Below are 15,366 nucleotides of genomic sequence, written 5' to 3' on the forward strand. Positions count from 1 at the left end.
TCTGCATCTGGGCTCTCCTCTGTGTCCCACGGTCTATTTGTGGCCACTTGTGCCAGAGCCACACTGTCTCGAGGCTGTAGCTTTACAGTAGGCTTTCAAGTCAGGCTGTGTATGTCCTTCAGCTTTGTTCATTTTCAAGACTGCTTTTTATATTCTATGCATTTAGCATTTCTGTACAAAGTTTAGATTCAGCTGGTCAATTTTTTTTGTAACATATCTGTCTGATTTTGGTACCAGAGTTATGCTGGCCTCACAAAATGAGTTGGGAAATGTCCTCTTCTTATCTATTTTCTGGAAGACTTGGTGTAATATTGATGTTATTCCTTCCTTGAATGTTTGATAGAATTCACCAGTGAAACCATCTAATCCTAAAGATTTCTTTGTGGGAATGTTTTTGTTAATAAATTATATTAACAAATAATAGGAGTTTGTTTCTCTCATGATAACATAAATAATATAGGGCTATTGCAATTTTGAATTTCATCTTGGCTCTTTTTTTTTTTTTTGGTGAGGAAGATTGGCCCTGAGCTAACATCTGTTGCCAATCTTCCTCTATTTTGTATGTGGGGCACCCCCACAGCATGGCTTGATGAGCAGCATGTAGGTCCGCACCCAGGATCTGAACCTGCAAACTCTGGGCCACTGAAGCGGAGTGCATGAACTTAACCACTACACCATCGGGCCAGCCCCTTGGCTTATTTTTTAAATAACATCTTTATTGAGATATCATTCACATATCAAAAAGTGTACAGTTTTGAAGTGTACAATTCAGTGATTTTTATTATATTCACAGAGTTCTGTAACCATCACCAGAATCCAGAATAAAGTCCATAATTCCAGAACAAAGTTAATTCTTATTATTCGCAGTAGATTGAAGTCACCACAAATACTGAATTAGCTAATACTGAGCCATTGCTCTTAAGGGAAACACACACACACATTTTACATAGATTATAAATCTTAAATCCTAAAAACAACTCAATATGTAGATTCTATTTTCCTTATTTTACAAAAGAGAAAATGAGGCTCAGAAGTGTCAGGTGACCTACCTGAGGCCACCCTACCAACAGGTGCCAGAACCAGGACCCAAACCCAGTTCCACTGGCCCTGGAGCCGGAGCTTCTTGCTTTACTCTGCACTGCTCCCTGCTGGCTCTGTCTTCTCAGTATCTCTGAGGCAGAGCCTCACCTAGTTCAACCTCAACTGGGGATGGGCACATCCAGGGACTCAAAGTTTTCACTATTCTTCACGTGTCTGTGAATGTCTAGGAAAGCAAGTATTGATTTTGGGGTTACAAATAAATTTATCGAGTGTGCAAATTCACAAATACAGAATCTGCAAATAATGAGGATCAATTGTGTTTTCATCACCCCAAAAGAAAGCCCATACCCATTAGCCGTCATCCCCCATTGGCCCCCAACCCTCCCCAGCCCTGGGGAGCTGGTCCATTCTGCTGGTCATCATTCCTCCAGTGCTCGCTCAATGCCTGGCACGCAATGACATGGGGTGTACTGATGCTTAGTAGATGCTTGTCCAAAAAATGTTAGATGGAGGTCCGAAAACATACAGTTTAATTTTAACCTTAATTTAAAACACTTTAACTTTTTCTGATTATACATCTACTATATGTCCATTATAAGACATATTTTATTTGTAAAATACCAAAAAGTAGAAAGAGAAAAAAACATTTTACCAATTTTTGCTTTTGTGTGTGTGTGTGTGAAGAAGATCAGCCCTTAGCTAACATTCGATGCCAATCCTCCTCTTTTTGCCTAGGAAGACTGGCCCTGGGCTAACATCCGTGCCTATCTTCCTCTACTTTATATGGGACGCCGCCACAGCATGGTGTGACAAGCCGTGCTCTGGTGCGCGCCCGGGATCCGAACCTGCGAACCCTGGGCCGCCGCCGCGGAGCGCGCGCACTTAACCGCTATGCCCCGGGGCCGGTCCCCAGTTTTTGCATTTTTTCAGAGACAATTATAGATAAATATTTTGGTGTGTTTCCTCCCACGCTTTTTTCTCTCTGAAAAATAAATGAACCAGCTGCCCTGGCAGACCATGCAGCCTCAGGATGCTGGCCAGTGCCGCCTCCCCTTGGAGGGTACTAGGGGTTCTGGGGTGACTGTTACACCCCACCGAGTGAGGTAGTCCGGGGTGGAGCTCTGGGCCGTAGGCTGCTCCAGCTGGGGGAGGGGCAGTTTGGTCCAATCTGATGCTGTGCTGGGTCTGTGCTCTGTGAACACAGGAGAGGCAGATGCCCTAGTGGGCTAGGGTCTGGGAGGCTCAGCCGGTGTCTAGGTCTCGGGGCAGGGGTGTTGTTGCACATTCCATGTCTGGGAATGGGAGGGAGGTGGCTCCTGAGCACAGACAATTTCTGGTAACCTACCAAAACCCCCTCCCCAAGTGACCTGTGCCTGACGCCACCTCACTGCCTTGGGGTCTGACTACCAGCGCCCAACCCAGAGGACCCCAGCTGGTTTCTCCCACCCTCACTGGGCGCTCCTGAGGCATGCCCATCTCTGGCCTCCATTCCTACTCCTGAGGTTCAGGCTGCCCCTCAGTTTTCTTTCCACCCCTTCCATGCTGTGGTTCCTCTGCAGCCCCAAGCTCACCAGATTTGCAGCAACTTGAGTCTGGGATTGCCAAAGTCTCTTTCCAGAAGATCTGAACAGCAAGACTGGCTTTGCCTAGAATCAGTTGTTTGAATCAAAGTGGAAAATTACCAGTTTGAAAAGTTTATAATTATACACCAACAATTCAAAATGGCACTGGTGTGACTGGTCACTTACGAGAAAAGCCTCAAGACCTGAGTAAGTGGACATGAATTTACACCAAAAAAAGAGAGAGAAATGGAACAGGCTTAGTTCACAAACTGATGGCAAAAACCAACCTCAGAGAATGACTTAAATGCTAAAGAATTACCATTTCATATCTACTAGTACACAAGATGACATTTTAAATGATAAGACCAGTATAGGCAGAGTGGAGGTAGAAGGGATACAATTTTCCATTCTCAGCTGTATTGCAAGTTGAACTCACTCTTTTGGAAAGCATCTGGCCCTAAAGAAGAGCCAAAAACTACTCACTTGTTTTGAATAATAACCCACTGGTAGGAACTTCTCCCCAGACATTCTTTCCGTTGGGTGAACACGTTCTATTTCATCTTCCTCGCCATCCACGGACATCGTGTTTGTGGGCAGTGCCTGGGGCAAGGCAAGGGGTGTAATGCAGGCTCAGGAAAGAGGGCAATCCTTACACGACATTAAGGGGACAAGGAGGACACAGAACTCCATGTCTGGCGTGAATGGAGCACCAAGCAAACCACACGTCCACACAAAGTGGGATGCGGGCCGTGTGGGGAGAGGCAGACAGCTGATGCAGGCGCCTTTTTCTATGTGGATTCTTTTATTGTACATATCTGCAGCAAGTTTCAAGAATTTTTTTTTGTGTGTGTGAAGAAGACTGGCCCTGAGCTCACATCTGTTGCCAATCCTCCTCTTTTTGCTGAGGAAGATTGGCCCTGAGCTAACATCTCTGCCCATCTTCCACTATTTTGTATATGGGACGCCGCCACAGCATGGCTTGAAGAGTGGTGTGTAAGTCCGCGCCTGGGATCCGAACCTGCGAACCCTGGGCTGCCAAAGTGGAGTGCACAAACTTAACCATTATGCCACCAGGCCGGCCCCAAGTTTCAAGAATTTGCTGTCTTTTCTTATCAAGGTGAGGTTTCAGGCTTGCTGAAACTCACCACCCCTTACACTTGTTTGGACTTCCAATATTTCTCTTCCAGCCCAGAGCCTGACAGTGCACAAAGTTAGGGGCCTTTCCCTGGGCCCCTGGCAGCCCCAGGCCCTGAAGACCCCATGAGGCTTGGGATGCATTTTCCTCCTGGCTGTGCACCAATGAATCAGACAGAAAACGGTCCATGCTGACTCAAACCTGCTTATTGGAGTACTGCCTGCCTGTCCTCCACATGCACATCTGCACACATCTACACAGCCATGCACATGTGCGCACACACATCCATGTACATACACAGCCATGCACACACTCATGTACACACACCCACGTACATACAGAGCCATGCACACACTAACGCACATGCACACATTCATCTATACACACAGTCAAGGAGGGCGAAAGGGATAATGCGGCACATGTCTGTGCTGATGGGTTGTAATTAGTATTTGGGTGGTGAACAGGATGTAATCTATGCAGAAATAGAAGTATAATGATGTACACCTGAAATTTATACAATGTTATAAACCAATGTTACTGCAATAAACGAAAAATTTAAAACAAAAAAAATAAAAAATAAAATAAAAATATACAGTCATGCACACAAGTACACACAGATGCACACACATATACAGCCATGCACACACTTGTGTACACACACATCCATGTACATACACAGCCATGCACACACTAACACACATGCACACACACTCATCTATATACACAGCCATGCATGCATGTGCATACCCCTCTGCACAGCCATGTACACATGTGCATACCCATACACACATACACAGCCATGCACACACATACCCATGTACACATACAGCCATGCACATATGTGCATGCCCACGTGCAGAGCGAATCATGCATTTACATAGCAATTCACAGATATACATGCCATGCGCACCCAGGTACATATGCATGCACTCATACACACGTGTGTGCACACACGTGCACAAACACACACAAGGTGTTCCACAACGTGCTGAGAAAGCCAAGCATGACACTCAAGAAGACTGTCTCCTGGGACAAGGCTGGTCATGTTTCCATCATTCCCTGTGGGATCTCATTCCCACCACCCCTCGCGATATGCTTTGGCTCCTGCAGAAGAGTCCAGTGGGCAGTTTAAGGCTCAGCTGGTGGGGCTGTAACGAATGCAGATCTGCCTGGGACAAAGACTGTCTCAGGGCAGAGCCTTCCCTGGGGAGGAGCAGGATGTTGTGTGGTCCTGCCTAGAGGTGAGTGCCAGGTGTTGTGCTGGTCCATTAAGACAACGAGCCAAACAGAAAGTCACGACCAAGCCTTTATTCACTTATGACAACAGCACAGCAAGAGATCAGAAAGGATGTGCTGGCTCCCGTGCTCCATTTTCTGCACCTGTGGAAAGGCAGAATCAGTGCCCACAGGATGAGGATGTCTCCCTGCAGAGAGAGCCCCACAAAAAAGGCTCCTGCTGTTTTGTGGACTTGGGGCCAGGAGGAGGGGGAGGAGGAGGAGACAAAAAGCACTGTGTAACAAGTCAGAGCAGAGAAGTGTCTTCAAGGCCCCTCAGTAAGGAGACCTTGGCTGAAGAACCTGAGAGGGGTCTTGGCCAAGAGTCCCCCAATAATGTGGCCTCTGAATAGAGATGCCCTGACTAGAAATAAGCCGTGCCCAAGAGCACAGCTGGCTGGGGAGCCTGAGTCCTTGAATGCAGCTATCCTCAGAGACCTTAATACCCTGGCTGGGCACCAAGCCTGGTGTGGGGAGAGCAGCCTCCCCTGCAAGGCCTGGAAAGCCTCTGCAGTCAACTACGGTTGGCTAAAGGCTCCTGCACAACCCTGGCCTCAGGACCTAGTCTTCCTGGAGCCCCCTCTCCAGCACGGTGAGGAGGGCAGCACAGAGCCCTGGGAGCCGGATGCCAGTGTCCTCCCAAGCCCCCAGACCCTAGCGTAGAGACCTTTCCCACGGGAGCAAGCCTCCAGAGCAGAGCTGGGCTGGGAGGAGGGGGCAGCGCGTCCCCTTCCTGCTTTTTCTGGGGTAGGCTGCACCCTACAGAGGCTAAATCCCTTGGCAGGGCAGGGCAGGCAGCGCTGTCCTCACTCTCCCACAGCACCGGGTCCCACAGGCCTGCCCAGGGGCTGTGAAGGAGGCCTGCAGGCCAGCCCGAGTGTCTGCTGAGCACCACATCGCCCCCCTGATGTAACCATGGCTGTGACCGTTGCTGCCTGAGGAAGCCAACCGAGGCCAGGAGGGGGCAGCACCGTTCCTGTTCTTTTGGGCAAGCATGGCCCACCTGCACCTGGGGCAGAGCCAGAGCCACCCCCTGGGTCAGGAGTCGAGGGTCACCGTGAGGCGAGGTCACCCTGCTTTTGCACAGGACACCAGTCTGTGTCTGGGTAGAGCAGGCAGTGGACGGACTTAAACCTGGGAAGGGGGAAGTGGAGGTCAGCACTGTGGGAGGGGTGGGCTAGCACCAGAGCTCCTGTGGGGCCCTGGCAGCCCACTCCTCCCCACTGCCCACTCACCGTGTGGGGTCCTGCTGCAGGCTGAAGCCCCCAGCCACGCTCACCACATTATGTGGGTTCTCAGGACCCCCATAGCTCAAGGTGACCTGGGAGAGGGGAGGAGAGCAAGTCACTCTCTCAGGGCCAACTCCTCTACCTGTCTCAGGAGTCCAGCCAGGAGAGGCCACTCAGCCTCCTGGTTGCCCTGCTGGAGGAGGACCATGCCTACCAGCCCCACCCTGTGTCCTCTGGGGCAGGCTTGGACACAGCACTGAGGATGACATGGGCTGAGAGGCGTGGCCAGCACAGAAGACACCTCAGGAAGGTGGCTGGTGCACGAGCGGGGGCTGCAGTCTGGAACTTCCTGTTCAAAGCCAACTCCCCCTTCCTGTGGCCTGATCTGCGACTCCCATCACCACTCGGACTACTGCCCACTGCCCAGCTGCCCCGGGGCCTGTCCATTTAGGTAAGAGCAGCAGCGGTCCTTTACAAATGAGCACCCACATAAGACTGGATGCCCCCACTGCAACGGCAACCCTGGGGCCCAGCAGGCTAAATCCAGGGTCCACAGCAACTTCACTGCAGCACTGGGACCTAACCCCAGCCCCGTGCCAATCTCTCCCTGAACCCTCTCGCAGCCGACAGACCATCTGGGTGACAGGCCAGGCCTCTCAGCGAGTGGGGTGGGGGGCAAGACCCCAAGTCAGGGACACGTGCTAAGGCACTAGGGAGCACCGGGCCTGGCGCCTGGTGGACCGTACTTGCTGGAGCACGGCGTCAGGCGGCAGCCTCTGCAGGTTTTCCAGGTGGGAGTGGAACAGGGAGGTGTGCAGCAGGCGAGCACCCAGCAGGCCCTCCACGATGTAGCCCACCGTGCAGTCATCCGGCAGCCGCACCCGCTCGGCTGTGCTCATGAAGCTCCCCAGGCTGGGGGCGGCGGATGCTGGTCAGCATCTCCTCAGTCCCAGGCGCCCCCACTGCCTGCCTCCCAGCCTGAGCTGCCAGTGCTCCCACAGCCCCACTCACCTGGCCCATGGGCTCATCTTGAGGGCAAGGCCTCTGCTCAGGCAGAACCCAGCCCCACCGGTAGCGAACCAGAACTTAACAGTGGTCACCTGGGAAGAAGAGAGCCACAAGTCAGAGCTTTTCACCCCGACTCTTCGTCTGAATATCATGAGTGTCATTCTAAGCCAGCGCTTAGCAGCTCCTAGCCCAAGTGGCAGAGGCTCCCCAGGGCACAAGGGGATGGGGGCTTCTGCAACCCAGTCGCCTGTGGCCCCGGCCCCCTCTTGCTTGCCAAACCTCTTGAAACGACCACCTGGGTGGATCAGGCACCTGCCCTGAGCCCCTGCCCTTTCCCGCTGGGGTCTCCACGCTCTCAGCTGTCCCTCCTCGGCCCAGCACTCACAGTTCCACTTCCCTGTACCCTCTCAGTAGCCTCGATGGGGTGGTCTAGGCTGGGCCGCCCCAGGTAGACGTCTTGGCTGGGTGAGAAGGCGGAGAGCAGCTGCAACAGGCCTTCGGGGTTCACGTAGTTGTCATCATCCACATGGCAGAACCACCTGGGGGTGATGGGGAAGTCTCGCCAGCGAGGGGCCCAGCCCAGGTGTGTGGGCCCAGCTGCGGCCCTGGGATCTCTGAGGGGCGCGGAGCCGTGGCCACCACATACTTGCGTCCAGACTCGATGAACTTGTCATACTCCACTGACATCTTGCAGCACAGCGCCTGGCGGGTGTGCACAGCCGAGCAGTTGGTGTTGATGACGTGACTGCCTGCCATTTAGAGAAAAGGGGGAAGCGTGAGGGCCGGGGTGAGGCCTCCCCCCAACCTGCCCCACTGAGGTCAGCGCAAAACGACAGGCTGGCCATCTTGCCCTGCTCAAGGCCCCGAGGCCAGGTCCGACTGCAGCCCTGTCTCGGCCTCACTAGGCTGGCCCTGTTGCAAACCTCTGAGATCCAGACAGACGAAAACCCGTTGGAGTCCTGTGAGTGGAAACTCACTGGAAAATGGAACTGAAATGGGATCACCCTGATAGGGACAGGCCCGGAAGGAATGGTTCCCTGCTGGAGCCACTTCTGGGAACATGGCTCCTGCCTGAGGCCTTTGGAAATCTGGCAGCGGTGGAGAGAGGCAGAGCATGGTTGGCAGGGTGGGGCCCTGGACGATGGGCCAGTGGCAAGTGGTCATCCTGGTTCTGTTCTCTACCAGCTGTGTGACTCTGGGCAGATAACTCAAACCTTCTAGGCCATTGTAAACGATAGAGGGATGCATGACACTGGAAAGAGGGATATGTGAGGAGGGGGCCCTTGGGCACCATGGCAGGGCTGGGCCTGGGAGGGCACTCACCTCCCTGAAGCTGTAGCTCAGGGTCATCCCCGTCGGTGAAGATGAACGTCTGGGGAGACAAAATCTGTGAGGCATCAAGGGGCCCTCCCCAGGGACCCCAGGCCTGGTAGAGCCTTGGCCCTGGTGAGTGAGGTTGAAGCAGTAAAGGAGCCAGCAAGTGAGCCTGGGCTTCAAAGCCAGAATCTCAGAATGAGAAGTATGCCCCCAGGCTGGGCTTGGATGCCAGATCAGGGTCAGGGGAGAAGGAAGGATGGTGTCACAGCAACAGCCAGACAACCTGCTACTATCTTCAGCATCTCCAGTGCAGTTGGGGCCAGGACTGCTCTCACTGGAGGTTTTTGCGGTCTCGGTCGGTGCCAGCTAGGAGAACCTGCCCAGAGCATCACCCCAAACCTGGAGCCCTGGAAAGAGCGGATGCTGGAGACCCTGGGTCCCCCTGGATTCAGGACGCAGGGCATGGTCACCACGCCGGGCGACGGGTAGCGGGTACTGGGATCTCTGGGGCGAGGCTCCCGGAGTCAGGGCTCCCGGGGCCAGAGTGCCAAGGCGGGGATCCCAGGGACGGGGGTCCTGAGGTCCCGGGGTCAGGGATCTTGGGGGGCGGGGTCTCAGGGTCAGGGATCCCGGGGACGAGGGTCCGGGGGGTCAGGGGTCCGTGACGGTGTCGCGGGGCGGGGCCCACCTGCCGGCGGGCCCGGGAAATCCAGGTGCGTAACAGCAGCCCCAGGCGCGGCCCGTGGTTCTTCCGGGTGGTCTTGACTGCGATGAAGACGTCGTCCGGCCGCAGGCGGGGGGCGGCGGCGCGGGTACGGGGTGCGCGCGAGCCGGGGGTTGAGGCCGGGGCCGGGACGGGCGCGCGAGGCAGCGGCAACAGCAGCAGTGCGGCCAAGGCCGCGGCCAGCGCGAGGCAGGCCCGGCACAGCACCCCCCGCGCGCGGCTCATGCGGCCGCGGGACCGGCGGGCACCGCCCGGGCCAGGCGCGCGCCGCGGCCCCTTTAAGAGACACCCAGCCCGCGCCGCGACCCGGAAGCGGCGGCCGCGCTGCCCCGGAAGTGGACGGTGCGCCGCGGCGGGGTGGGCGAAGATGCCGTTGCCGGTTCAGGTGTTTAACTTGCAGGTAACGAGCGCGGCCGGTGGCCCCTCCACGTCCCCGCTGCTGGGCCGGAGTCGGCCGGCCGTGTGCCCCCTCCCCCGGCCTCCCTCCTGCGGCGGTGCCCCCCGCCGCAGCGCCCCGCCGTCGGCACTCGGGGGGCCGTCCGGCGCTAACGCTCTCTCTCCTTCAGCAGCCAGCCAGCTCTGTGTCAGGGTCGGGGGGTGCAGAGAGTCAGGACAGGATGAGGGGTGGCCCGGCCCCCAGCGCGGCCGCCGCGGCGGTGGCAGATCTGTACCGCGCCCCTCTCAGCAGTAGGTCAGACCTCTTCCTGCCGGGCACGGCCGGGGACTTCAGCCTGAGCGCCAGCCTGTCGGCCTGTACGCTGCTTTATGAGGTACCTCCCAGGACAGGGCCCAGGACAGCGAGTGAGCGCGCGGGAGGGGGGCAGACCCCCGCCCGCCGGGCCGCCCAGGCCGCTCGCCGTGCTCCCGAGGAGCGTGGCCTCGTCCCGCCAGGTCCCGCCGCTGCGCCCCCAGGTGACTCCCGCCCGCCTCCGGATGCGCGGGCTTCCGGTCCCTCGGCAGGACTCGCCCCCCGCACTGGTGCCCCTGCTGCTCGGGACTTTCCCGAGTTGAGGTCGCCACCGTTTTTTCCCTGTGGCTCGGAGGAAGCTGCATCAGGACGGTGGCTGAGAACGTGTAGGGACCCTCGCGGGTCCCTGGGTAGCCGTCCTCCGATGTCTGCTTTCCGGCTCCAAAGATGCTCGCTTAGAATCGGGCCAAGGGTTTCTGCTTATGAGCCGCTGGTCTTGCAGGGAGCCCCCTCCCTGATGTGGCGGTGCTGGAGACGGGGCAGGGAGTGGGTAGGGGCTGGGATGGGCACTCTTGGGGGAACAGGATCTCCCGCCTGGGAGATGGCAGGCAGAGCTGAGCTCGGGGCACAGTGAGGGTCTCTCACCTTCCTTGGGCTGTCCCAGGCTGGAGGTGCCAAGGTGTTGGCCCGTGTTGCAGGGGGCTGTGGAGCCCATGCAGATTGATGTGGACCCCCAGGAAGACCCGCAGAACGCGCCTGATGTCAACTATGTGGTGGAGAACCCCACCCTGGTATGTAGCTTGGTGGGGTGCTCCTGGGGAGAGGTTGGGGGGTCTAGGCCAGGCTCCCCACTCTGGTTGTGTCTTTCTCCGACCCACAAACCATCAGGGTTTCTAACTGCCTATTTATAATGGGTTGTTAGCCCAGCTCCAGATCCTGCACCCCACTTCTTCCCCACATAGAAGAGCCCTGTGTGCCAGGCTGCCCTGCAAGTTGAATCTCACCATAAGTGCAAGTCTTCCTTGGGGTCCAGCCTATGAAGCACTGTCTCGTCACTGGTCATCCTGGTGACTGGCAGTCACGAGCAGGTGCCCATCTGGCTCTGGCCATTCACTCCCCCCAGGGCAGAGCTCTACTCTGGAAGCCCCTGCACTGGCCCACCCCACGTGGTTTTTCTCAGCACCTGGATAGTGGTTCTTCTGGTGCCCACATGCCCAGTTGTGCCTGTTGAGGGCCTAGGGCCTCTCAGACACAGGGGAAGGGTTGGCATTCGCGCCCTTGCTCCTGACTCACTAGCCAGGGCTTGGGGTCTGGGGTTCCGCCTTGCACAGTCTCCCTGCCCCCTACCCCCAGGACCTGGAGCAGTATGCAGCCAGCTACAGTGGCCTGATGCGCATTGAGCGACTGCAGTTCATTGCTGATCACTGTCCGCCGCTGCGGGTGGAGGCCCTGAAGATGGCCCTCTCCTTCGTGCAGAGGACCTTCAACGTGGACATGTATGAGGAGATCCACCGGAAGCTCTCAGAGGCCACCAGGTGAGGCCAGGGGCTTGGTTAAAGGAGGAAGGGGCTGGGCATGGTGTGTCCCTGTCGGGTCCAGCCAGGGCAGGGGCCATTCCTGTGCTCTTGCAATGCCTGGCCCTACACCTGTGCAGGCACTCACAGTGCCACGACCTGGCCTTCCTTGTTGAAAAGCTGCAAAGAGCGTTAAGCTGTTAAGTGGCAAAACAGACTAGGTTCTTGCTCTCCTGGCTGAGAGAATCCAGGCTCTTTCTACGCCGTCCCTGCTTCTTCTGCATACGTGGGCACATGGCGGCTGTTCTGACGCGAGCAGAGCTTGTGGAGATGGCAGTGGGCTTCTCTCTTCTTGGCACGGCTGCCTGGCCCTTTTCCCACTGGGCTTCCCTGCCAGGCTGCGGGCTTCTGCGGTCAGGACTGCCCCTGTGCCAACTGGGTGCTCTCCCAGTGGGGGCCAAGCCAGGCAGGGGCCGCTGGACGGTGCCTGCCCGCCTGTACCTCAGCCCCTGATGGCCAAGCCCTCCCTCAGAGAGCTGCAGAATGCACCTGATGCCATTCCTGAGAGTGGCGTGGAGCCCCCGCCCCTGGACACGGCCTGGGTAGAGGCCACGCGGAAGAAGGCCCTGCTGAAGCTGGAGAAGCTGGATACAGACCTAAAGAACTACAAGGGCAACTCCATCAAGGAGAGCATCAGGTGCCGCCCACGGGGGCGGGGGAAGCGGGCAGCCAGACCCTCCACGGCCCCTGACAGGGGTCCACTCATGGCTGGGCTCACAGGCGCGGCCACGACGACCTGGGTGACCACTACCTCGATTGTGGGGACCTTAGCAACGCACTCAAGTGTTACTCCCGGGCCCGGGACTACTGTACCAGCGCCAAGCACGTCATCAACATGTGCCTCAACGTCATCAAGGTGGGCCCAGCGGGAGCAGGTGGGCGGCGCCTGTAGGGTAATGCTGCCCCTGGGCCAGGAGGGGCGCCCCAGGCTGAGTCCTCTCCACCTGCCTGCCTGTCAGGTCAGCGTCTACTTGCAGAATTGGTCTCACGTGCTAAGCTATGTCAGCAAGGCTGAGTCCACTCCAGAGATTGCTGAGGTAATGCCAGCTCCGCGTCCCGCCTGCCTGCCTCCTGAGATCCTGCCTCAGGAGCCCTGACCACAGTAGCCCCAGTGGGCCTCACCCTCCCCGAGTCTGCCTTTGCCCTTCTCAGGCTGGGGCTGGGTGTCCAGGCCTGGGAATTGACAAGTGTGGGAGAGCATTGGTTGCTCAGGTGTACAACCTTCTTCTGCAGCAACGTGGGGAACGGGACAGCCAGACCCAGGCCATCCTCACCAAGCTGAAGTGTGCCGCAGGTGAGGACCCTTGGGCTCCAGGGCGAGTGGACATCACAGGTTACCCTGTCCCACCTCCACTGGGGGTGGCCCAAGCACATCATACTGCTGAGTTCTCATGACCTGGGAAGTAGGCCTTGTCACAGCTGGGGAAAACCTGGAAGCCTCACACCCATGGCTATGGGTGACACCTGCCCGGCTCAAGTCCTGTATGGTGAGGCCAGTGTGTGACCAGCATTAGGAGTGGAGGTATTGCCTTCTGACAGCTGCTGTCACGGTTGATTCCCCACTGGTCAGTTGTACAGCCCTGATCAGGTCAGCCTGCAAACAGTAACAGCCACTGTGCTCAGCTTCCCTGGGCACCTGACTCTCAGAGTGCTCATGGGCGCTGTTACTTCTCGCTAGCCAGAATTTCTGCCCCTGGTGCTGAGGAGCCCCTGAGGTGGGAGAGGCCACGGTGCGCCTGTCACGGCGCTGGGCTTTATTCTGTCCCCCTCTTCTCCCAGGCCTGGCCGAGCTGGCTGCGCGCAAGTACAAGCAGGCTGCCAAGTGCTTCCTGCTGGCTTCATTCGATCACTGTGATTTCCCCGAGGTGAGGGGCATGAGGGTCTCTGGGGAGGACCCCTCGCTGGGACTTGGGAAGCAGGGTGAGGGCTCAGGGGCTGGGTTCTTTGTTGGGAGGTCTCCCCTATGGGGTCCCAGGCATTGTCTGAATGGGCAATGGGTGGGGCAGAGGCGGACCCAGCCCTGGCTCCAGGCTTCTGTCTTAACCACCAGTGACCCCAGGTCTCTGGACTCACCTTCCTTCTTGCCCCTCAGCTGCTTTCCCCCAGCAACGTGGCCATCTACGGTGGCCTGTGCGCCTTGGCCACTTTTGACCGGCAGGAGCTGCAGCGCAATGTCATCTCCAGCAGGTGCGTGGAGGATGGGGGTGCTGGGCCCTGCAGCTTGTCCCTCTGTGGGCCCTTTCTCTGGCCCTGCTCCTCCTTGTGTCCTGGCCTGTCCCAGAAGCCTTGGGACTGGGGCCCTGTGGGCCTCTGCAGCTCCAGTCCTTCCTGTTGGCTGCCTTCAGGGCAGGCAGGCGCAGGGCCAACCCTAACAAGGTGGCATCTGCAGCTCCTTCAAGTTGTTCTTGGAGTTGGAGCCACAGGTTCGGGACATCATCTTCAAATTCTATGAGTCCAAATATGCCTCATGCTTGAAGATGCTGGATGAGATGAAGGTGAGGGACTTACGGCCTGGTCTGGAGGGCGAGTAAGTGCAGAGAGCCCAGGCAGCCGGTCCCTGACCAGCTCTCTTCACCAGGACAACCTACTCTTGGACATGTACCTGGCCCCCCACGTCAGGACCCTGTACACCCAGATTCGCAACCGTGCCCTCATCCAGGTAAACGTGGGGTGGGGTGGAGGCTGAGGCAAGGTGCTGCAGACATGTCTGGAAGCTGACATCCCCTTTGCGCCGCAGTATTTCAGCCCCTATGTGTCAGCTGACATGCGCAAGATGGCCACAGCCTTCAACACCACAGTGGCAGCACTGGAGGACGAGCTGACGCAGCTCATCCTGGAGGGGCTCATCAATGCACGCATTGACTCCCACAGCAAGGTGGCTGGGCTCAGGCTGGGACCGTGGGGTGTGGGAAGGGGGACCCCTGGGCCCTATTGAGCCCTGCACCTCTACAGATCCTGTATGCCCGGGACGTGGATCAGCGGAGCACCACCTTTGAGAAGTCTTTGCTGATGGGCAAGGAGTTCCAGCGGCGTGCCAAAGCCATGATCCTGCGCGCGGCTGTGCTGCGCAACCAAATCCATGTCAAGGTAAGATCAGGGATGGCGCTGGGATGTGGGGAGGACAGGCTGGGCCCGCACATGCACCTCCTAGGCTGAGCAGCCATGTCTCCACTGCAGTCCCCTCCGAGAGAAGGGAGCCAGGGGGAGCTGACACCTGCCAACAGCCAGTCCCGAATGAGCACCAACATGTGAGGGTGCCTGTTGGCTTCCAGGATCGTCTGCATGCCCTCATCCTGCCCCATGCCCCAACCTGCAGACTCGGACACCTGGGCCTCCTATCTGCCTGCACAGGACTTCTGGAGGTGCCCCCTGTGGCCCACTTGCAGAGGCCTGGCCACTGAATGCCAGCTCTTGCCCCCTGCCCAGGCTTCCACGTGTCCAGCTTCTCCTGCCCCCTCCCCTACGCTGTGCCCTGTGCTGGGGCCCTGGGGAGGTGGTGAGGCCTGCAGGGCTCACCTGTGTGGCACCTGTCCCCCCCCCCCCCCCAGCAGCACTGCCTCCCAGCCCCTGTTCATGCATTGTTTGGGACTGCAGACAAGGTGATGAATCTTAGTCCATTAAAGGGCAGCCTGAGAACACTCCCTTTGCGCTGTTCTTTCCTGCCACAGTGGCTTCTAATGGTTGTCTCCCTGGGGCCAGGCTTTGGGGCAGGGCCTGGTCCTTGTCCCCTGGCCCAGACCCTACTTCCTCAGGTTCCCCTCCCTCATGTTCAAGCAGTACGGCCTGGAGGCAGCCTCTGCTGGGCTGACACTA

At 57.6% G+C, this 15,366-nt stretch overlaps 2 protein-coding genes across 6 annotated transcripts; one reads left to right on the forward strand and one right to left on the reverse strand.

Moving 5' to 3' along the window:
* Window positions 1-5,031: 5,031 nt before the first annotated feature.
* RFNG (RFNG O-fucosylpeptide 3-beta-N-acetylglucosaminyltransferase) lies at window positions 5,032-9,531 on the reverse strand. Of its 3 annotated transcripts, XM_058561929.1 has the most exons (9): window positions 9,256-9,531; window positions 8,574-8,622; window positions 7,897-7,999; window positions 7,636-7,789; window positions 7,254-7,342; window positions 6,989-7,154; window positions 6,249-6,334; window positions 6,017-6,147; window positions 5,032-5,118 (listed from the first exon to the last, which is right to left on the reverse strand). In XM_058561929.1, the coding sequence occupies exons 1-8, from the start codon at window positions 9,514-9,516 to the stop codon at window positions 6,066-6,068; spliced, it is 990 nt and encodes a 329-aa protein (XP_058417912.1). In that variant the 5' UTR covers window positions 9,517-9,531; the 3' UTR covers window positions 5,032-5,118; window positions 6,017-6,065. The 3 variants fall into 3 exon arrangements, with proteins under 3 accessions (XP_058417912.1, XP_058417913.1, XP_058417914.1); XM_058561930.1 differs by lacking the exon at window positions 6,017-6,147; XM_058561931.1 differs by lacking the exon at window positions 5,032-5,118 and having other exon boundaries at window positions 5,402-6,147; window positions 7,654-7,789.
* A 72-nt stretch (window positions 9,532-9,603) lies between these two features.
* Window positions 9,604-15,191, forward strand: GPS1 (G protein pathway suppressor 1). 3 transcript variants are annotated; one of them, XM_058561927.1, is made up of 14 exons: window positions 9,604-9,691; window positions 10,678-10,770; window positions 11,333-11,514; window positions 12,026-12,190; window positions 12,274-12,409; window positions 12,513-12,590; window positions 12,787-12,847; window positions 13,333-13,418; window positions 13,646-13,740; window positions 13,943-14,048; window positions 14,132-14,212; window positions 14,291-14,428; window positions 14,506-14,640; window positions 14,714-15,191. In XM_058561927.1, the coding sequence occupies exons 1-14, from the start codon at window positions 9,659-9,661 to the stop codon at window positions 14,762-14,764; spliced, it is 1,440 nt and encodes a 479-aa protein (XP_058417910.1). In that variant the 5' UTR covers window positions 9,604-9,658; the 3' UTR covers window positions 14,765-15,191. The 3 variants fall into 3 exon arrangements, with proteins under 3 accessions (XP_058417910.1, XP_058417909.1, XP_058417911.1); XM_058561926.1 differs by having other exon boundaries at window positions 14,731-15,191; XM_058561928.1 differs by lacking the exon at window positions 9,604-9,691 and adding an exon at window positions 9,740-10,061 and having other exon boundaries at window positions 14,731-15,191.
* The last annotated feature ends 175 nt before the right edge of the window (window positions 15,192-15,366 follow it).

This window comes from Diceros bicornis, chromosome 18 (genome assembly GCF_020826845.1).
Source record: "Diceros bicornis minor isolate mBicDic1 chromosome 18, mDicBic1.mat.cur, whole genome shotgun sequence".
Taxonomy (NCBI): Eukaryota; Metazoa; Chordata; class Mammalia; order Perissodactyla; family Rhinocerotidae; genus Diceros; species Diceros bicornis.

Excerpts from the sequence above, each read along its gene's own strand:
- RFNG (XM_058561929.1), bottom strand. The coding sequence starts at position 9,516 with ATGAGCCGCGCGCGGGGGGTGCTGTGCCGGGCCTGCCTCGCGCTGGCC. Across the intron at positions 8,623-9,255 it reads TTTCCCGGGCCCGCCGGCAG|ACGTTCATCTTCACCGACGG; the intron begins GTGGGCCCCGCC and ends TTGTCTCCCCAG. Across the intron at positions 7,155-7,253 it reads AAGATGAGCCCATGGGCCAG|CCTGGGGAGCTTCATGAGCA; the intron begins GTGAGTGGGGCT and ends CGCCGCCCCCAG.
- GPS1 (XM_058561928.1), top strand. The coding sequence starts at position 9,909 with ATGAGGGGTGGCCCGGCCCCCAGCGCGGCCGCCGCGGCGGTGGCAGAT. Across the intron at positions 12,191-12,273 it reads TCCATCAAGGAGAGCATCAG|GCGCGGCCACGACGACCTGG; the intron begins GTGCCGCCCACG and ends CTGGGCTCACAG. Across the intron at positions 14,049-14,131 it reads AGATGCTGGATGAGATGAAG|GACAACCTACTCTTGGACAT; the intron begins GTGAGGGACTTA and ends TCTCTTCACCAG.